We start from the raw sequence: 22,389 nt of genomic DNA on the forward strand, positions 1-22,389 counted from the left end.
GGCCATGGCTCACGGGCCCAGCCGCTCCGCGGCATGTGGGATCTTCCCGGACCGGGGCACGAACCCGTGTCCCCTGCATCGGCAGGAGGACTCTCAACCACTGCGCCACCAGGGAAGCCCCAAAATCACCATTTTAAAGTGTACAATTCAGTGGGTTTTAGTATGTTCACAAGGTTGTACAACCACCACCGGTATCTAATCCAGAACACTTTCATTACCCCCCAAAAGAAACCTGTGCCCATTAGCAGTCACTCTCCATTCCCCTTCTCCCCCCAGCCTTAGGCAACCACTAACATACTTTCTGTTTCTATGGATTTGAATATTCTGGACGTTTCATATAAATGGAATCATACATTATGTGGCCATTTGTGTCTGGCTTCTTTCACAATTTTTCAGGGTTCCTTCATGTGGCATGTGTCAGTAATTCTTTCCTTTTTATGGCTGAATAATATTCCACTGTGTGGACATAATCATTTTGTTTATCCATTTATCAGTTGATGGACACTAGGGTTGCTTCTGTGTTTTGGGCTATAATGAATAATGCTATGAACAGTGGTGTGCAATTATGTTTGAGTACCTGTTTTCAATTATTTTGGATATATACCTAGGACTGGAATTGCTGGGTCATATGGTAACTCTGTTTAACCTTTTGAGTAACTGCTGGGGTACTTTCCACAATGGCTACACCATTTTACATTTCCTCCAACACTGCATGAGAGTTCACATTTTTCTCGCTAATGCTTATTATTTTCCATTAAAAAAAATTACAGCCATCCTAGTGGGTACCCATCCTTTCGGGAGCCCACTCCAATCAGGTTTTCACCTAGCACTCAAGCTGAAACTGTACTTAAAATCATCAGTGACCTTTGTGTTGCTAAATCTAAGTTAATTTCTCGGATCTGATCTGACCTATTAACATTTGTCTTAGTTGACCTTTTTTTTTTTTTGCGGTATGCGGGCCTCTCACTGTTGTGGCCTCTCCCGTTGCGGAGCACAGGCTCCGGACGCGCAGGCTCAGCGGCCATGGCTCACGGGCCCAGCCGCTCTGCGGCACGTGGGATCTTCCCGGACCGGGGTGGTGCGAACCCGTGTCCCCTGCATCGGCAGGCGGACTCTCAACCACTGAACCACCAGGGAAGCCCTTAGTTGACCTTTCCTTAGAATACTTTCTTCACTTGGCTTCCAGGACAGCACACTTGGTTTTCTTCCTATCCTTCTGCCTGCTCCTTCAGAATCTCTTTTTTCTGGTTCTTCTTTATCTCATTTCCTCCTCAACTCTTTATTCAAAAGTCATCTTAAAAAAAAAAAAGTCATCTTCTCGGGACTTCCCTGGTGGTCCAGTGGCTAAGACTCCGTGCTCCCAGTGCAGGGGGCCCGGGTTTGATCCCTGGTCAGGCAACTAGATCCCACATGCATGCTGCAACTAAGAGTTCACATGCCACAAATAAAGATCCCGCATGCCGCAACGAAGATCCCGCACGCAGCAACTAAGACCTGATGCAGCCAAATAAATAAATATTTTTTAAAAAGTCATCTTTTCATTGAAGCCTTTCAACCCCTATCCATGATCATACTCCTTTCCCCTGATTTTTCTCCTAAGCACCTGTCGCTTTCTAACGATACGTATTTTGCTTGATTTATTTACTTTATCTCTCCACTTTAATGTAAGTACCATGAAGGCAGGAATTTTGTCTGTTTCGTTCACTGATGTAATTCCAGAATCTAGAACATGAATGGTACTGGTGTGTGCTCAAAAAATGGCAAATGAATAAATGACTGCATGAATGATGGCAGCTTAACTAGGGCAATGAAGGCCTGGAGAGGAGGGATGGCACAGGATGATTGAGTGGCCTTGGGGAGTGAGGATGGAGTCAGACATGATCCTCAGTGCTGAGTGAGTAGGTGGTTCACATCCTCTGTGAAGCAGGAGGATGGGAGGAACGTTGAGTTCAATTTGGGGCCAGGGATACTTGGGGTCATTGGGTGATGTCCGGTAGGGAGCTGCATCTGAGATCAAGGGATTGGTCAGGGCTGGAGATATGGAGGATAGCCTTAAAGTCTGGAAATATAGATAATACATCATGCATTACAGTAGCAATGAACAATCATGTATTTAACCATGCCTCCGTAGTATAAGCTTAATAAATATTTGGTGGATGAATAAATGAGCTCTGTGAGATTTCTAAGGATGGCCAATCCTATGTATTGTCGGTACATACTTTCTAAGAATTCACCAAATGTCAGCCTGTCTTTGCTACCTTACCTTCCTTAATAAGGATATAAATGGTCATAATAAATTTCTGTCATGTAGAGGACAGTCCCAGAGACAGTAAAGAAAATTCTGGGCCACCCCCATAAAAACATGTAACATATAGAGCCTCTATATACCAACAGAAGGCCACAAAACTCCTCTAATCTTTCTCCTATGGAATTAGTTTAGATAAGGTCTGTGAATACCATAGGAAGCTAGATCTTAATTTATAATCAGAGTTAAATTACTGCCTCAGGACTACCTTGCATATGCCTGCTGGGCAAGGGGGTGTGGGTCCTGATTTTGAAGGCATGAAAGCCTCCTGAATGCCCAAGCCACTCCCTTTTCACTGCCCTGGAGGTAGCTATCCCCACTGCCCTCACTCCTCGAATTTCTCCTGCCTACTTTCCTTAGCATCGCTTCTCTCCACCAGAGCAGCAAACTCTCCAGGGCTGTCAGCATCTGGAGGGTGGGGACCTTGTTCACAACTGTGGCCTTAGTGCCAACATATAGGGGGTGCCTGATGAATGTTCAGATATCCAGTGTCTGAGCTGTCTCCATCCTGTCTTTATTTCCAAAGAAATCAAACCTGTGTCCGAAGAAGGCAAAAATGGAATCAACTGCTTAGCAGGAGGGAGGGCCCTCCTGCAGTCTCAGCAGTCTGTCTGGTTTAGGGATTTTCTTCAGCAACACCTGGCAGCTTAGGGGCAGGAGACTCCCACCCCAGGCCGTCACCACAGCCCCTCTCACATGGTGCATTGTGCCCTGGTTATTTCCGGTTGTCTCTTGACACCACTGGCCCATGGTTCCTCAAGGACAAGGACTTGAGTCCTTGAACCCCAGGGCCTCCACACAGTCAGTGACTAGTAAATGTTAAGTGAATACATGAGTGAATGGAAGAAATTTAAGAGGGGGTGGGAAGGGGCTTCCCTGCAGTGGTTAAGAATCCGCCTGCCAATGCAGGAGACACGGGTTCGCGCCCTGGTCCGGGAAGATCCCACATGCCGCGGAGCAACTAAGCCTGTGCGCTACAACTACCGAGCCTGTGCTCTAGAGCCCGCGTGCTTAGAGCCTGTGCTCTGCCATAAGGGAAGCCCCCACTTGCCACAACTAGAGAAGGCCCACATGCAGCAACGAAGATCCAACGCAGCCAAAAATTAATTAATTAATTAAAAGAAAAAAAAAGAGGGGGTAGGGAAGTGTGGTTTAACGAGTTGGACTGGGCAGCAAGTAGAACAAGAGAGGGAGGTACTCACATGAACACAGCTGTGAGAGGGCTGGCAACGGGCCCCAGGCTGGGTACAGAGGCAAGTGATGCCAACTCATGACTGATGGTTCTGGGGTGATGCTTCTCCTAAGCTGCCAAGAGGTTCCCGTTTCACCTGCCTTCTCAGGAAACCTACACTAGTGGTTATCACTTCCCCTGGGTATTCATCCTTTCTCAGTTCTTTCCTTTTGGCTTCTAAACATGCTTTAGTATTTCTCATATTAAAAAAAATCCTTCCCCAATACCCTTTATCATCACCATTTTTTCACTGCCAAACTTCTCTGAAAAGTTGTCTATGCTGTTTCCATTCTCAGCCCAGTCTGGCTTTCATTCCTTATCATTCCAGGTCACCAATGATTTGTAAGTCACTGAATCCCATGGCCTTTTTTAAAAAAAATATTTTTTGGCTGCGCCACATGGCAGGTGGGATCTTAGTTCACAGACCAGGGATTGAACCCTCACCCCCTGCAGTGGAAGTGTGCAGTCTTAACCACTGGACCGCCAGGGAAGTCCCCCCATGGCCTTTTTTCAGGCATCACACTTGACCTTCCAGCAGCATCCAACCCTGATGGCCACTCCCCTTCTTCATTCTTATCCTTGGGTTAGGTAATATAATACCAGTCTTCTGGTTTTTCACCTACTCTCTGGCTACTCCTTTTCTGTCCGTATAGATACATTTCCTTACCTGTATAGTATCCTTAGAGTTCTTTAAGGCTGGGCCTTAGGTCTGTTTCTGTTCTTTCTCTACTCTCTCCCCATAAGTGATTAAATCCAGGCCCATGGCTTCAATGATCACCTAAAAATAGATGAATTCCGAACCTGTATCTCTAGCCCAAATCTCTTCTCTGAGCTCCAAGACCTGTATATCCAACTGCCCCCATCTCCACTTCCCACCTGCCACTCACCCCTCACTGTAACATGGTTTCTGCCTCACCAGTCCATGCGTGCCTCAATACTGCCAAATCCAGTGAACAGTGCACATTTCTTATCTTCCTTAATCTCTCTGTGGCATGGGACACTGCCAGCCATTCTCCTCCTTGAAAGTACCCCTTCCATTATGCCAGTACTCTCTCCCAGTTGAGGACCATTCCCTTTCAATCACCTTCGATGGCTCTTCCTCTTTATGCCTCTTGGGCGACTGGTTTCTAAAAGCTGAGTCAACATAAAGCAGTGACTTATAAAGTAAAGGCAAACTGACATCACATTAGAGAAGCTGGCAGGATGGAAATGAAGCAGCAGCTCAAGGATGTTGTCCAGACATTTTGGTTCTTATGGAACAAGAGTGGTGAACCATGATTTGGTCTTCTTGGTGAGCAAAATATAGGCATAGTGCTAATGAAGGTAGTAACAAATATCATTCATCCACTTTCCAAATTCCCAAAAGGTTAATTAAGTATCAAAAGTTTAATTTCTCAAAACTAACATTTATTTTGTAAAGTTAATAAACCACTTAGCTTCATACTTGAGTGATGCTGATATTTATTGACATCGACGCAAAACAAGCTAAGATTAAAAGTTGCTATTTAACAGGAACAAATATTGGTGCAGTTTCCTTCCCGGAGACGGTAGGCACTCAGCTCATGAGACCTAAGATAAAACAAAGACTGGATTGTCAAGCACCAACTAAGGGTTAAACTTTAGTAATATAAAAATTGCTAAAGGCAAAAGGAGATGTTAAAAAAGCTTTTTTTATGCTAAGCTCACGTAAGCAAACAAACTAAAACTAATCCTAAAACTTTAGGACATAGGATATAGACATGACATGACTATTTAAATTTTTGCAGAAGCGAAAATCTGTCATATCCTTCACTGTACTTGTATTACAATTACATGCTTGTTGCTTCTACACTATACAAAGTCAACAGTTATCACCAACAATGACTATAACTAGATCTGAACAAGACTTCAAAGTGACTCTGCTCCACTGAAATTAAGAAAATTCAATCCAGTATTAACAAAACCTTTTGATTTTAGAGCCAGTTCCTGTATCTTCTTCTCGTGTCATACCTAATTAAGTCCCCTCTTGACGTTTCCTGCCTGCAAATTGCAATGTATGTCCTCTCCCTCAGCTTTGTCTGACACTTTAAAATTAATTTGTAGGAACTGCATAAAAAATGAAATTGTACTTCCAATCTGAACCTGCAATCGGGTTCCTGCTTTGACGCAAAACATACTCCTCTGCAGTGTACCCCACCAGCACAGCGACCCCCTTTCTCTCTCTTTATTCCTTTGCCCTGAAGGCACTTCTGGATTGCTTAATTCGTGCTCTTTGGCTGCCTAGACAGTCAGGACACCTAAGGCCATTTGGACCTATCACTCCTCGCTTCCTTCTTTTCTATGGCTAATACCACTTTCCTGCTTTTTTTCTATGGTTGAATCTCCAGACTTGGTGCTGTCATCATGGGGACAGAGTCGATTTCGGCTTCGAGCTCCTGGTTGGTAAAGCTGCATTGCTGGGCGATCCTAAAGTAAAATGAAATGTTAACGTTACAACATTGCTACTAAGCATTTACAGGGGATTTTCAGAGTCATAAGTTATATACTGATATATACCAAAAAGAACCCACACAAGACCAAAAACGTGAGGGCACAGTACATGACAGTAAGTGTCGATGGTTAACTTGCTTCAAACTGCCTGCTTCCTTTCCCCTATCTACAAAGAAAAACAACCGTTTCACTTTTTAAGCAACAGTTAAAAATAAGTATTATTTTATATGCCTAGAGTAAATTTTTGATAAGTCTACTGCCTGATTTTCTCGACCATCTCAAGATGAACTGAATCAGCTTGAATAGTTTTTCCTTAGAAACCATGGCCACTGGCTATCTCTCTTCCCCATCAGTAAACTGACTTTAAAATGCACCACCACCTGAGAAAATTTTAGGAGTAAAAACAACAATCATAAAGAATGCAAAGTCTTAAATGAAGACCTCCCTGAAGTTATGAGCTCAGACCCTTGTAACTTAGCACAAATATGACTGTCTCTTAATTCAGGTTTAACAAGGTAACAGCCTAGCTTGAGACTCTCTAGGTGGCACCTTAGATCTCAGGTTCCTAAATAATCCTCAATAAAGTCACCAGGTACCCCTCAGTTCAAGTAATGTGTTTGGTTATGACAATATGACCCTGGAAAACTTAAATGTATAGGCCTTTTTTCGAATTCAATAAAACACGACATGAGCCTTCCTTGCCCTTTCTCTCTGACATATGAAAGTTAGCCTGAAAGCATTATTCCCAAGTGAATAATTCCAGCAAAATATGTCACTATTTTAATAAGATGAAACATTAAAACAAATGAGACCGCTGCATAGCATTTAAAGAAACAGATGATGGGGCTCCTACTGTGCAAAGATGGGACAATTTAAACATCAACAAGGACAATAACTGATAGTAACAAGTTGGAGTACACCAAATATTTCTAAATCCACAAGTTCTTAAAGACTAAACAGAACAAAACTCATGGATAGCCCCTACAAGTTGTTGGGACACCAACTCATTACTCTGAATACTGTAAATAAAGGAAAAGGATCAAATGTTTTTCTTGCCTTTCTCCCACCTTATGAAATAATGCATCTAAACAAAATTATTAGGAGAAAGGCTGATAAAAAGTTTTATAATATATGGATCAGGCTTACAATACCTGAACTAACTGATCAGTTGTTTTTCCAACTTTTTATCTTAAAAAATTTTAAATCTATAGAAATGTTGCCAAGCTTGTACAACAAATACCCAATACCCTCCTCCTAGATTCACGATGGTTAACATTTTGTCACATGTGCCTTTTCCGACTCTAGTGTGTGCAGGCATACACGTATACAGACACATTATATTTTTGCAGAACCATTTGAGAGTAAGTGCAGACATCATGACCCTTCATTGCTAAATATTTCAGCTTGTGTATCTTAAGAGCAAGGACATCCTATCACATAACCATAATACGATTACTGCTGATCAATCTTAATATCACAATAAAAGGATACCCAGACATTGTATGCTTCCTGATATGATGGAGTAGGAACTGCACACCACCACCTATCAAGTATTCTTGCCAACAATTGAGTCTGAATATATTCAGGCCTCTAGATGAGGGGCCACCTGTTTTTGTGAATAAAGTTTGATTGGCACACAGCCAGGCTTACTCTTTTACATGTTGTCTATGCCTACTTTCCTACAAAGCTTACTGGTTGTGACAGAGACCACATGGCCCACAAAGCCTGAAATATTTACCATCTGGCCCTTGACAGAAAAAATTTGCTGACCCTGCTCTAGATATGACTACTGGCTTTCAAGGAAACACAGAAGGTAGAGGAACATGTTAAATGATACCACAGGGATGTAATTAGCCAATCTGGACTGTTAGAAGCTCTACAGGGCAAATTGGATTCTGCAACAAATAAATGGTAGGAAAACAAGAGGAGGAGGAATTGTTTAGATTAAAAGAGACTTAAGGGAACATTTCAAGCAAATATAGTTTGTGGACCTTGTTTAGAGCCTATAAAAAGATGTTAATGAGACAACTGGGAAAATCTGAACACTGAGTAGGTAGGATGCTAAGGAGTTATTGTCAGTTTTGTTTTTTTTTTTCTGGTGTGAAAATGCTACTAGGGTTATTTTATTAAGAAAAAGAGTCTTTGGGACTTCCCTGGCAGTCCAGTGGTTAAAACTCTGCACTTCCACTGCAGGGGGTACGGGTTCGAGCTCTGGCTGGGGAACTAAGATCCCGCATGCCGCCTCGCGGCGTGGCCAAAAAAAAAAAAAGTCTTTACTCTTAATATTGACGCATTTAAAGAAGAAAATATCTGTCTAGGATTTGCTTAAAAATAATCCAGTAGGAGTAAGATAGGCTACAGTAGAAAGAAGATTGGCCATGAGGTGATAATTGCTGAAGCTGGGTGATGGGTACATCACATTATTCCTCTGTTCTCTCTATTTTTGTGTGTCTCTGAAATACATACACAAACTTATTAACCATAAGTTAATAAAAGGACCCCACCAAGACTGACAAGAAGGTGCAGATAAAGTTCCCCTAAAATTCTATAACGAACGAGCTAGCCCTTTCCTTTATATTTTCAGGAAAAGAAGAAAAAATCCTCATGAAAGTAAGTTGAACGAAAAGCGGCACCTTGTTTCTTATGCGATCTCTCTTAACCACTTCCTCTTTCTTTTCAGTTTTTTCTGAGCCGCCTACCGGCTCTGCACTTTCAGGCTTCTTTCCTTTATCCCGAAGGGCCTCTTTCTCTTTCTTCACCTCCTCTTCCTTTCTTTTAAAAGCCTTCTCTTTCTCATAGCGCTCTTTCTGCCTGCGGCGCTCCTCCTCCTGCCGCTTCAGCCTCTCTCTTTCCCGCAGGGCGCGCTCTTGCTCTCGTTCATAATCCCGCTCCCTTTCCCTGTATTCTCGGCCGCTCTCATCTTCAGGTCTGCGTGAAAAACAAATCTGACAATGCACCCTCAAAGCTCTTCTCATCACAAATGCAGGAACATTCTGATCCTGACTTGGCCGCTACAATGAGGTTGAACTTTTGGAGCAGCATTAAAAAAAAAAATACTAGTATTTTGAAAAACAATTAAAAAAAAAAACCCAAAGTCATTCACCCAGATTAAGATACTACAATATTTGAAACCTGTCCTCCTCATCCCCCTACACCTCGTAAAACAAAGTGTCTTAATTCAGGTACAAGTCCAGAAAGTAGCAGTAAAACTAGCACCTAGAAACATATCGAAAACAAATGTACCAAAGAGCCCTCGACTACCGACCTCTTAGGCTTTTCATCTTTAAATTCACCATCAGAACGTTTGGGCAACGGACAACTCTGCCCACTGGCTCTTTCATCACTCAGATTCTCTTTGTCCAATTTCTTAACCTTTTCTCTTTTGTCCAATTCTTTTTCATCGCCTTTTTCTGGCTTCTTGAGCAGCTTTAAAGAGAAAAAATTTAAGTTTATTTTGAAGGGTGGGACATTGTCTTCTGATTCTACCAAAGAAAATAATATACTAAATATTTTCAATTTAGGCTATAGAAGGCCCCCGTCTCTGCAGGTACTCATAAACTTTCAGGTGAACAACTAGTGCACGAGAGCAGTAATTTGCTAAAAGGACGCTATTAATGTGAAAGTGTTATCCACTCAAATGAAGTGGTTTAATCACTTTGTGGCAATAGGATCAAGACTCCTTTGGCTTAAATGGGTCAACCTTTAAGTAGACCAACGTACACTTTCAAGTATGCCTTCTGTAGCCCAGCATGTTGGCATAACTTGATAGGAAAATATGGTATGAATTTAAAATGCTAAGCAGATCATTACTGTTGCACTATTTTTATGTAGTAATTACAATGACAAATACCTTGGTCACCAAAGGAGAGATCCATTGCAGGAATAATTTTGCCTTGAGTCTGAGAGTAGTTACATACTTATGATGGTACAATCATATTATCATTAGAGAGGAAAAGCAAAAATTATTTGGCATTTGATTTAAAAACCCAAATACCTCATACAATGGAACTGTGAAGTTCCATCTCTACTGAATAGGAATTCTGCTCAATGTCATATATATGACAGAATGCAATTCTAAAATAAAAGTGGTTTATAAAGTCCCAATTGCTAACAAAAATTTCTTTCTCATGCCACTGCTATAAATCTCTCTAGGATACCCCCAAGTGTTGGATATTCAGAGAGATTTTTAGGCAAAATAGAAGAATTTCAAGTCTCAGAGTGAAGGCATCATAGAAAGGTTCATCTCAAGGTGAAGGCATCATACAAGCCACCAAGCAAAAGGCGAAGCACCACAGGACTTAAGCATGAAGTATGTCAGCACACAGACAGCCACTGCAAATGGTGAGTCCAAACCGGACACTAAGAAGGCACCAGTGTAAAGTGAGGATACCATGTGCAGGTTTCACTGGAAGTGTTCTTATTTCTCTAATGAACATCTTTGTTAGAAGCCAAGATGTTCATTACTCTAATAAGAACATTAACGGATATCTCTAGCATGGCTGGCTCTACCTTCTGCCTTGCTGACAGAAATAGCAAGTCAAGTCACTTGTGGCATGGCGGACAGAGAAATTACTAGAAGGAATTAAGACGGGAACTTCCCCACCCTGCCGCCAAACCCCTTATCACCAATAATGAGTCCTGGAGAGCCTAGGGGAACCCTAGCCACATGAACGGCTGAATTTTGAGGAGGTAAAAGGAGACCCTGCATTCACCTCTGTGAGATTTTCTCTGACTTTCTCTGAAGTACTATGTACGAGTACTTCCCCAGGAAGTTCGCTGAAGCAAGGGCTGCCAAGCCATGCCCTCAGAAGGGAAGTAGCAAGGCTGGGATCTTTCTATAGGTTTTCCTCTTCCTACATGCAATATATTAATCAGAATCTGCTGCTCACAGATTCCCAGGTAGATGCAAGAAGGTAACGTGGGGAATCCTGTGAGAGGCGAAAGGACGTAATGCAGGGGGGTATATCCCTAGTACTCCCACAAGGCAGCCAGTTATGAGAAGCATATACAAAGAAGAGAAGGGAAAGAGCTCTTTAGGCATGGTTGTCCTCTAGCTGTATATTGTTGAAGCTCCTGGGTACACAGCAGAGCATCAGCAAGTCATCTGAGCTTCCTTCTAAAGTAGGAATCTAAAATGGCTCAGCTTTTAAGAAGACCTAGGTCAGTCTGAAGGGGTTTTCTACAGGAAACACTACCACCACCACCAAAAGGACTTATTAACTAAGACCTGTGTGTGTGACATGATACTAGGTGCTCTGTATCATGTACTTGGTCCTTACATTTTTCTGATTCACAGCTTGTAACAGAAACCTGTGTACCTGAGGACAGTGGAAAACAAACAGATGAGGCAACTTCATGTATCAAAAATGAAGGAAAAGCTGAATAAAACCCGTAATTCATGCCAGCCAGCCCTAAGCCCTTATTTATGAAGAACTGAGAAAATAATAATCCAAAATCGAACATTTTCATTGATTAAAAATAACACAGATCTGCACTGAATACCATTTAAACTACTTAATCTTTTAAATTATCTTAAATTAAAAGAATAATACTATTACTATTATAGGAAAGACTTCTGTTGATTCACTCCCCCCCCCAAAAAAAGAAAAAAACAAAACCAAAAAACTGTTTACACCAACACAAGATGCATGCATATTTGAAGAAGTAGATACAGTACATGCAATTTTCAGCAACATGCAGTCAGTTTAAGTTATTTTCATACCTTAATCTTTGGTTCATCCTTTAATTTGTCCCTTTCTGGAACTCTGTCTATCTTCTTTAGCTTTTCTATATCTTTCCTTTTTCGTTTCTCTTCTTCTTTCCATTTTCTCCTCTCTTCTTCTCTTTGTCTTTTTCTTTCTATTTCTCGCCTCCTTCTTTCTTCTCTCTTTTCTTCTCTCATCCTCTAGAAAGAAACATCAACACAAACCTTCAAACAAGATAACTGCCACCAAAAACTTAGTCTTGAAGGTATGGTGGGCACCCACTTAACTGTATCATCTTTCCTTCCCATTTTCTATCTCCTTAAGCCCCTCCCCACCCCATTCAAAATATGAGAGAGAATAAAGACCAGGGCCTGCTAATATGAGAGTCTCCCACTGCTGCCTTACTACATTATCCAGAGGCTTTCAGGAAATCAAGAGAGTGTCTCTGGAGCAAGCTAAGGACTCCCTGGTTTTGCAGAGTGAATCTTTGGTCCAACAACCAGAGTGAAGGAGAGGGCCAGAGAGTGAGGCCAATGAGCCAAATCTTTAAAGAATAATGGTAGAAAAAGCAGCTATCTCTCCTATAGGATCCCAATGCTCTCATATTCACAGAATGCAAACCAATGAAATAGAAGTATTGAGAGAACTATGAAAACAAAAGGTTTACCTGCTTGTTTTTCAGGAAGCTCAAAAGTGGGGTTGTCTTTTTAGCTACATAAATGTAAACAGATTATTAATAATACTTAATCAACCCCTAGAAAGGATTCCGTTTTCTGACATTCCCTGCCAACCACCCAAGGTGGGAAAACTACACCCCTTAAACAGTAAGTTCACAACTATATTATTGGAAAGAAGTTTTACAGTATTCTTTCGATTCTGAAGGTTTAAAATAATTTTTTAAAAGTTAAGAAATTCGGGCTTCCCTGGTGGAGCAGTGGCTGAGAGTCCGCCTGCCGATGCAGGGGACACGGGTTTGTGTCCCGGTCTGGGTAGATACCACATGCCGCGGAGCGGCTAGGCCCGTGAGCCATGGCCGCGGGCCACGGAGCCTGCGCATCCAGAGCCTGTGCTCCGCAACGGGAGAGGCCACAACAGTGAGAGGCCCGTGAGGTATAGGGACTTCCTTGGCAGTCCAGTGGTTAGGACTCTGCACTTCCACTGCAGGGGGCGCAGGTTCCATCCCTGCTCAGGGAAATAAGATCCCACAGTGAGAGGCCCGTGGACCAAAAAAAAAAAAAAAAAAAAAAAAAAAAAAGTTAAGAAATTCAAATTAAAACAATAAAACAATTATTAAAAAGAGAAATTCCCAGTCAGTGAGAATAAAGTGCAAAGGACATTCTCTTGTTTTACAGATGGGAGTATAAATTTGCTCAACCAGGAAGAAACTGGGGTAAGGGGCTAAAAATATCTAATACTTTTGACCCCATAATTCCACTTCTGGGAATTTATTCTATGGAAAGTATCGGAGATGGGCTTATATTACGCATCCATTAATAAAAACCAAGTTTTAGAAGAATATTTAATTCATTCTTCAATATTCTGAACAATGCTATCTAACCTTGTAGCTAGCTTTTTGAAAAGCATGCTTCCTGCCTAGGATAAATTCCTAGGAGTGGAAATCCTGGGTCAGAGGCTATGCTTATGTTTAGAGCTGATATAGTAGTGACAACTTACTACTAAAACCAACATCCAAGCTAGAATTTCTCAAGTGGTTTTCAATTTTGCAGTAACTAACTTCATTTTTTGACATTTTCAGGTCAAATTTTTTTTTAGGAATATGAACTTATTTCTAGAAAACACCAATTGATCTTCAAAGGCTTACCAACATCTTAAGGTCCCATATGAGTCTTCAAACTTTTTATACTTCTGTTACATTTGTGTGGCACTAAATAAGTCAGAATTTTTCCCATCTTATCAATGCATTCTCATAATCCTGTGAGGCAGGTATTATCTGCACTTTATAGTAGAACAAACAGAGTCTTAAAGAAGTTAGTGCCTTTCCCATGGTCAAATAGCTAGCAAGTGACAGAAGTGGGAGTCTGACAGGTCTTCTGATGAAAAAGCTGTTGCCCTTAATTCCTTTTGCCCACTTACCTATTAATTCTCTATTTTTTGCTTCTATTTCCTCTAGCAGTGTCTCTGGAGTAGATGTCATTTTCTCATTATCTGCAGCATAACTTTCCAAAAATTTTCTATATTCTGGATCTAAATAATTGTTTAAGTAAATAGAAAATATAGCAGACTTTAAACAAAATAGGAAATATTATCTATGGGAGAACTGCAAGCTATAGTTATGGGACCTTCAGAGACTATCATGTATAGCATGTAAGCAGTTTCTGCATCAGTACACCTCACTTTAATTAAACTCAGCATATGAAAATCGGGTGTTCTAAACAGATAAATGAGGGCAGATGTCCTAGATGTGGCACTAGAGGTGATGGTAACTTCTGGAATTCTTTCCTAGATGCCTCCGACATCAGAAAGGGTAACACATCTGAGTCATTATGTTGTATCTGGAGCATGCACTGTGGAGCATGTCACTTGATCTAGTCTTCACGGTCTGAATCTATGATACAATCAATAAGCAGCTGTGTGTTGAGTCTTTTCTGTGTTTTCCTTATAAAATACCCATTATAGTAATAAATAATGGAAACCAAACTAGTTGATTCTAAAATGCCAATCTGATATAAAATACTGCAGCTAAGTCCTTAGCCAACACAACCACATTACAGAGATCTCAAAATCTGGATCCAGTTTACCGTAAATGGCAATTATTTCAGTTTTTTAGTTCCAGTATTTCAGTTCCATGTAATTACTATGTGTGCAGTTAACTGCATATTCAAAGCCTAGAAAACAGGACTGGCCACTACAGATACTTTATATTAAGTTACTCAAGTATAGAAATCTTTCCATCACAGCTCTCAATGATAACTCTTCCTCTTTATAAAAATGGAAACCAAAAGTCAAATAAATAATCATAAAAATGGTAAGAGGCCTCAAGGAGTTGTAATTTGAAACATCTGATTTTTTCCCATTGTCTTCTAATGAATATACCTAAGGTGATTTACTACTCAACAGTCAAAATATATTGCTTAATGGTGAAGGGATGAAAAGCCATTAGCCAAAGAGAGTGAAAACTAGAGGAAACCCACCTCCATTCTAACAAGCAAAGCTTTCATCAGTGAATTACATTTCTCATGAACTTTATTTCCTATGTTTTCTTAATTTAAAAGATTGGAGTCCACTTAATTCCCACAAAGGTAATATTTTTAAAAACCCATGGCCCCACTATATATACAACACAGGGAATTCTACTCAATATTCTGTAATAACCCATACGGGAAAAGAACCTGAAAAAGAATGAATATATGTATATGTATAACAGAATCACTTTGCTGTACACCTGAAACTAACACAACATTGTAAATCAACTATATTCCAATATAAAATAAAAATTAAATTTAAAAAAACATGGCATTAGCATTACATAACTAGAGCTATACTGTACCATCATCGATAGTCCCAACTTTAGTATCTCTTTTCTTAGTCTTCTTTTTTGCAGCTTTTTGAAAAGGTGCAAATTCTACTATGGCAGGATATTCCTGACCTGTTTAGGAAAAATAGCATACTTGTTGTATGAAAGAAAATGTCAAAAGTGGATACAAGAGACTCAACCCACCACTCTCTAGGCCTCCTTTGATGACAGTGGTCTGAATAGGTCTCCCAACAGGCATAAATCACATTGGCACAACTAAAATCAACATGTTACCAAAGGAGCCCCCAGTTCATACTGATAACTTAGTGAAAAGATATGGGAGGGAATTTAAATACTCATTTAAATTCAACTTCTAGAGTGTGATATTGTGATATGTGGGGGAAAAAAATCTACAAACTAATTTTCATTTAAAAAAAAAAAAAAAAAATGACGTTCTCTCCAGAAATTTCTATTTGGTTGTAATTTTTCAATAGTGGCTAAATAATAGTTTACTTTAAAATTTCCCTATGTTTTCTATCCAGATTGTCAACAGGTTTCCCTTATTAAAAATACTCCGCTGGACTTCCCTGGTAGCGCAGTGGTTGAGAGTCCGCCTGCCGATGTAGGGGACACGGGTTCGTGCCCCAGTCCGGGAAGATCCCACATGCTGCGGAGCGGCTAGGCCCGTGAGCCATGGCCGCTGAGCCTGCGCGTCCGGAGCCTGTGCTCCGAAACGGGAGAGGCCACAACAGTGAGAGGCCCGCGTACCGCAAAAAAAACCAAAAACCAAAAATCAAAAAACATCAGAGGGAATTCCCTGGCAGTCCAGTGGTTAGTACACGGCACTTTCATTGCAGGGGCCTAGGTTCAATCCCTAGTGGGGGAACTAAGATCCTGCAAGCCATGCAGCATGGCCAAAACAAACAAACAAAAAAACCAGATCACAACACTGATTATACAGGGGTATAAATATGTCAAAAGTCACCAAATGCACACATAAAATGGATGCATTTTAATATGTAAATTATACCTTAATAAAATTGATTTTTATAAGTGCAAAAATATACATCAGAAATCTCTAGAACAGGTAAAGCTACAGATATAGAAAGTAGGTTAGTGCTTGTCTAGAGATGAGGAGTAACAGCTAATGGGTACGAGGTTTCTCTTTAGAGAAATGTGTTCTAAAATTAGATTGTGGCGACAGCTGCACAACTCTGTGAATATACTAAAAAACACTGAACTGTACACTTTAAAAGGGTGAATTTTATGGCATATGCATTATATCTCAGTAAAGCTGTTATTAAAAAATACACCAGGAGACACCAAAAGCACAGGCAACAAAAGTGAAAAATAGATAAACTGTGCTACATCAAAATTAAGAACTTCTGGGGCTTCCCTGGTGGCACAGTGGTTGGGAATCCGCCTGCCAATGCAGGGGACACGGGTTCGAGCCCTGGTCTGGGAAGATCCCACATGCCACGGAGCAACTAAGCCTGTGTGCCACAACTCCTGAGCCTGTGCTCTAGAGCCTGCGAGCCACAACTACTGAGCCCGCATGCCACAACTACTGAAGCCCGTGCGTCTAGAGCCCATGCTCCGCAGCAAGAGAAGCCACCGCAATGAGAAGCCCGCGCACCACAACAAAGCGCAGCTCCACTCGCCACAACTAGAGAAAGCCTGTGCGCAGCAACAAAGACCCAACGCAGCCAAAAATAAAAATAAATAAAATAAATAAATATTTTAAAAAATTAAGAACTTCTGTGCATCTAGGGACATAATCAACAGAGAGAAAAGGAAGCCTATAGAATTGGAGAAAATATTTGCAAATCATATATCTGATAAGGGGTCAATATACAGAATATGTAAAGAACTCCTACAACTCAACCAAAAAAACCCCAAATAATCTGATTTAAAATAAAAATGTTCAAAGGACTCGAACAGACATTTCTCCAGAGATGGTATACAAATGGCCAATAAGCAAATGAAAAGATGCTATGTGCTCAAGCATATGAAAAGATTAAACTATTACCTCACTAATCATTAGGGAAATGCCAATCAAAACCATAATGAAATATCATCTTATACCTGTCAGAATGATTACTATTAAAGGGGGGAAAAAAACAGAAAATAGCAAGTGTTGGCAAGGACATGGAGAAATTAGAACCTTCATGCATTGCTGGTGGGAATATAAAATGGTGCAGCCACTATGGAAAACAGTATGGTGGTTCCTCAAAAAAATTAAAAATAGAATTACCATATGACCCCACAATTCCACTTTTGGGTATGTATTCAAAAGAAGTGAAAGCAGAGACTTGAACAGATGTTTGTACATTCATAGCAGCATTATTCACAATAGCCAAATGTCCCTCAACAGATGAATGGATAAAGAAAATGAAGTATATACATACAATGGAAAAGGAGATTCTGACACATGCTACAACATGGATCATCCTTGAGGACATTATGCTAAGTGAAATAAGCTAGTCACTAAAAGTCAAATACTATGATTCCACTTATATGAGGTACCTAGAATGGTCAACTTCATAGACAGAAGGGTGGTTCATAGAGGTAGAATGTAGTTGCAAGAGGCTGGGGGAGGGAGAAATAGGGAGTTGTTTAACAGGTAGAGTTTCAGTCTTACAAGAAGTTCGAGAGATTGGTTGCAGAACAATGTGAATGTACTCAACACTACTGAACTGCACATTTAAAAATGGTTAAGATGGTAAATTTTATTTGTGCATTTTACTACAATTTTTAGTAATGCAAAAAAAAAGCAATGAGGTAATGATACATACTATAACATGGATGAACCTTGAAAACATACTAAGTAAAAGAGGCAGTCACAAAAGGCCACATATTGTATGATTCAGTTCATATGAAATGTCCAGAATAAGGAAATCCATAGTTAGTAGACCAGTGGTTGCCAGGGTCTAGGGGGAGAGGAGAATGGGAGATGACTGCTAATGAATACAGGATTCTTTTTGAAGTGATGAAAACATTCTGGAATTACATAGTGGTAATGGTTACAAAACTTGTGAATATACTAAAAACCATTGAATTTTATGGTATGTGAGTTATATCTCAATTAAAAAAAACAAACAAACCCAAGTGACTACTGGAAAAATACACCAGATCCCTGCTATAGAGTAATGTCATACAAGGTATAAAATTCCATCCTTAGATCTTTGGCATGTAAACATAAGCCAGGATAAATTACTAGAATTGACCATTAGGCATCACAAAGCAGTCACACAGGAAACAAGATTTTAGAAATCCTAGTGAATGCAGAATCATATTACCTTAATAACTGATATATTTGAGAAGGAACAGATAAACCAGACTGAAACAGAAGGAAATTGTGGAAGACAGGCTGAAAAAAACAGAAGTGAGGCCAAACTATGGAAGATGCTGACTACCAGACTAAGGAATTTGGACTTTTTTTCACAACTGCTATCTTAAGTCACTATTTTCAAAAAGATTAATTTCATGGCAATATAAGACTAAATTATACAGAAAAGTGGGAAAAAAATGGAAAATCCTATAAGATTAGAGACTGGTTGTCTTAAGTATTAGGTGATGAGGATATAAAGTGTGAAAGTATTACTAAGTCTAGATGAACAAGATATTAAAAAGCAATAAACTGACAAAATCCATCTCTTGTTTAAATGTAAGGGATAAAAAAAAGAGAGGAAAAAAGTTAAACACAACTCAGATTTCCAGGAAATCACTGCTATCTACTGGAATAAACTTGGAGTGGAGAAGTAGCTGGTTTGAGGGGATTAATAAAAGCTGGACAAACACAGTAGCAATCCTTCAACTTTTACTGGCATATTCCCTGACAAAGATTTCCTTTTTACCAACTTTGAACTAATAATGAAAAAACATAACCTAACAAAAAGACACATCATTCACCTATGACTGCAAAGCCAAAAGAAAAGTGGCAAATGGAAGCTTGGACATTCTCTGGCTAAATGTTGCAAGCAGCAAATAATAAAATGAGAGTTAAGGCAGAAGTTTTTCTTCCCTATAAACTCCTGGATACAAAGTGGGAAATCATCAAGTTCAATGTTTTAATTATATACAACTTAGAACGTTAAACAGTACTACAACTGGCAACTATTGACATAAAGAATCTGACTTAAATGTTGGTCCTTGAAGCAAGATGAGAAGTAAATATTTAAAATTCATCATACCAGTTTAAAGAGTCATTTATCAGTATCACTGTTGAAACTAGTAAATACTCAAAACAACAGATCATCTAATACTGGGCAACAGAACAGTCACAGGAGGAGAAAACTGTGGCAATTTCATTCAGTTGATCAAATTACAGAAATAATAGGTTAATACAAATACCTGAGGACTGTAAAAAAGTCATATTATCTATATAATATAAGGCTGTCATAAGCTTATCAAATGTGTAAAACTCTTTAAATGTTGCTCATCTTATCACCCAGGATTTTAGAAACGCCATGAAGGCATCAAGAAAACACTGTGATACACACATTGTCTTAAACATACAAATGACAAAGAAACCACCCCTCTCAGTTAAAAGGACTTACCTTTATTGTCAAGGAATACATAACCATCGAAACGATCCCTGAACAAAATAATGTCCTCCTGGTTTTTAAAGTTGATGTATGCTCTGGCATACATATGAGGATACAGGCTGCAGGGAGGAAAGCAATTATGTCAATGTGCCTGCAGGTGTCTGACTGAATTACAAGTATGCCTATATTAAAAAGATAGGCTCAAAAATCAAATGGAAAACATTAGTAGGATACAAAAGAATGGAAGAAACCTTTTTCATTTACCCCCCTCCCTCTTTTATTTATTTTACCTAGTATCATTAGAAAAAAACTCAAAATAATCATGCTCAGGCATAGGCTGAAGATGTTCCTGAAGCTGCTCCTTGGTCAAAGTGGGCGGTAATCTCCGTATTACCACCTTAAGAAATAAATAAGGAAAATAAAATTAGTACAAATCAATTTTCTGTCATACCTGAATCACTGTCCCTGAAGAAAGTTGGCCTTTAAAAGATGAGATCACTTATAAAAACCCAAGAGAATGTTCAGAAAGCTCAGAATGATTAGTCAAACATAATAGTAACGAAGTTTAAAAAAAAAAAAAACCTCTCAGAAACGAGAACTGCCTGGAGCAAGGGAAATCTCAGGTTCTGTTAACCCAAAGCCCCACAGTTTACTAGGTTTTCGCCTCATTTTCTATCACCCATTTTCAGTAGTGGTAAGGAATTAGTAAACCAACCCTGGTCTTTTGTGGGTGCCATGAATTCTTGATTTATTAATATTTCCCTACCACATCCAACACATACTAAAATAAAATCCTTACTCAATCAGCATAAAGAATTCAAAATTCTAAGGAATACCACAAATTCCCTCATTGCCCCCCAAATAAGGATGCACCCGATCTGGCCCTCAGACCACCCACCCACCCACTCCCTCAACTAGCCTCTATTAATATTCCTATCACAAACTACTCCCACCCTTGATGGCCTCTTCACTATTCAATAATTCCCCTCCAATTACTCATTCTTTTCACTGTCGCTCCCCCTCCCATTATAATCTCACAGCTCTGACCTAAACCCTTCTTGTCTGGGAATCCCCCCGCTCTCCCTCACTCCCATCCCGTGGCTCGGCGGGGAGGGGCTCCCCCATTTCTGGCGAGTGGATGAGACAGGGTGATGCGATTTTCACTCAAGTGAAGAAACAGAGGAAGAGACTGGGAGAGAAAGAGGGCAGCCCCTTCCCAACCATCCTCCACGGGTGGCGGAACCGTCCCGCCCTCTCCTGGGCCGACAGCCGGCCAGACACCTTGCTCAACGCCTCTTTCTTCTCCTTGTTCCGATCCTGCTTATCTTCCCCTTTGATGCTGTCCCCCGAAGCCCCACAGACGCTGCCTGTGGCCCCCGGGGGAGTCAAGAGGGTTACTCGCTTCTCCTTAGGCCTATGCTCCTTCTCCTCCTTCACGGCCACGGTTTCGCTCCTCATCGCGGTAGCTCGGCCTAAACGCCACTACGCCGGCACCTACAGACTCCCGGCCCACTCCGGACAGAGCCCCGCCCCCAAACAACGCCCCTAGTGATAAGCGGAACCCGGCTTTCCATTGGGCCCCGCCAGGATCTCGCGAGACTTCAGGACTTTCGGCTTCTTTCAGTGGAACGGTTGTTAACACCTGGTCTTAGCTTCCCGCCCGCGGAATCCCAGCACCGCCCAATCCCCTTGCCACCCAGACTCCCTCGGGGCATGTCATTAGCAACTCCGCCATCTTGGCTGGGACAAATATTTCACGGACTACAAATCCCGGCGTACAAATCATTTACTCGGGCTTCCCTGGTGGCGCAGTGGTTAAGAATCCGCCTGCCAATACAGGTAACACGCGTTCGAGCTGTGGTCCGGGAAGATCCCACATGCCGCGGAGCAACTAGAGCCCACGAGCCACAACTACTGAGCCCACGCGCCACAACTATTGAAGCCCGCGCACCTTGAGCGCGTGCTCCGCAACAAGAGAGGCCACCGCAATGAAAAGCCCGCGCATCGCAAGAGCAGCCCCCGCTCGCTGCAACTAGAGAAAGCTCGCGGGCAGCAACGAAGACCCAACGCAGCCAAAAATAAATAAATAAATAAATAAATAAGCATTTACCCGCTTCTGGCCGGGAGGTCTGGAGTCGTAGGTGTTTCAGGGTTCCTATTTGTAAGTAAATGGAATCCTTAATCTTGAAAGTGTAGTGTTTTTCAGATCTAAAGATACTTTCTGCGGGCTTTGTTTTCCTCAGATAAACCCGATGTTATCCAAAGTTTACCTCGCTAGGGGAATGACTTGTATTTTCTATCATTGGTTGTGAAGTATCCTTTCAGAGGCTTTAGAGTTTTTTTTCCTTATATTGATTAGGATTCAGACACTTAATAAACACGCACAGAACACTGACATTAAAGGATCATTATAACCAAAATGTATGAGATTTGTTTTCATCACCGTTTATAAAAGTCAAAGGAATCTATCATGGTACTGATGCCCCGCAGGGAGGAGAAAATAAAATAAAACCCAACTTGCTTTAGATGGGATTGCCCTCCTTCCCGCTTTTAAAAAGGCTAATTATGCATTATTTATAATAGCCCCAAACTGGGGGGAAACAACCCAAATATCTGTCAACCGGCTAATGCATAAACAAAATGTGGCAGATACATAG

At 40.8% G+C, this 22,389-nt stretch overlaps 1 protein-coding gene across 4 annotated transcripts; it reads right to left on the minus strand.

Moving 5' to 3' along the window:
* Window positions 1–4,980: 4,980 nt before the first annotated feature.
* UPF3B (UPF3B regulator of nonsense mediated mRNA decay) lies at window positions 4,981–21,260 on the minus strand. Of its 4 annotated transcripts, XM_028482702.2 has the most exons (12): window positions 21,014–21,258; window positions 20,023–20,129; window positions 19,745–19,851; window positions 15,219–15,317; window positions 13,805–13,915; window positions 12,378–12,421; window positions 11,728–11,910; window positions 11,285–11,323; window positions 9,271–9,431; window positions 8,639–8,933; window positions 5,867–5,981; window positions 4,981–5,105 (listed from the first exon to the last, which is right to left on the minus strand). In XM_028482702.2, exons 1-12 carry the CDS (start codon window positions 21,188–21,190, stop codon window positions 5,092–5,094), a joined length of 1,452 nt encoding a protein of 483 aa, XP_028338503.1. In that variant the 5' UTR covers window positions 21,191–21,258; the 3' UTR covers window positions 4,981–5,091. The 4 variants fall into 4 exon arrangements, with proteins under 4 accessions (XP_028338503.1, XP_007116700.1, XP_028338505.1 ...); XM_007116638.4 differs by having other exon boundaries at window positions 4,981–5,981; XM_028482704.2 differs by lacking the exon at window positions 15,219–15,317 and having other exon boundaries at window positions 4,981–5,981; window positions 21,014–21,260.
* Window positions 21,261–22,389: the final 1,129 nt, after the last annotated feature.

This window comes from Physeter macrocephalus, chromosome 21, assembly GCF_002837175.3.
Source record: "Physeter macrocephalus isolate SW-GA chromosome 21, ASM283717v5, whole genome shotgun sequence".
NCBI lineage: Eukaryota > Metazoa > Chordata > Mammalia > Artiodactyla > Physeteridae > Physeter > Physeter macrocephalus.

What these genes read in the sequence shown, in the direction of transcription:
- UPF3B (XM_007116638.4), bottom strand. Translation starts at nt 21,190, where the DNA reads ATGAGGAGCGAAACCGTGGCCGTGAAGGAGGAGAAGGAGCATAGGCCT. An exon ending in AGAAAGAGGCGTTGAGCAAG is followed by an intron (nt 20,130 to 21,013) that starts GTGTCTGGCCGG and finishes TTATTTCTTAAG; the next exon opens with GTGGTAATACGGAGATTACC. An exon ending in AAAGATGAAAAGCCTAAGAG is followed by an intron (nt 8,934 to 9,270) that starts GTCGGTAGTCGA and finishes TTTTTCACGCAG; the next exon opens with ACCTGAAGATGAGAGCGGCC.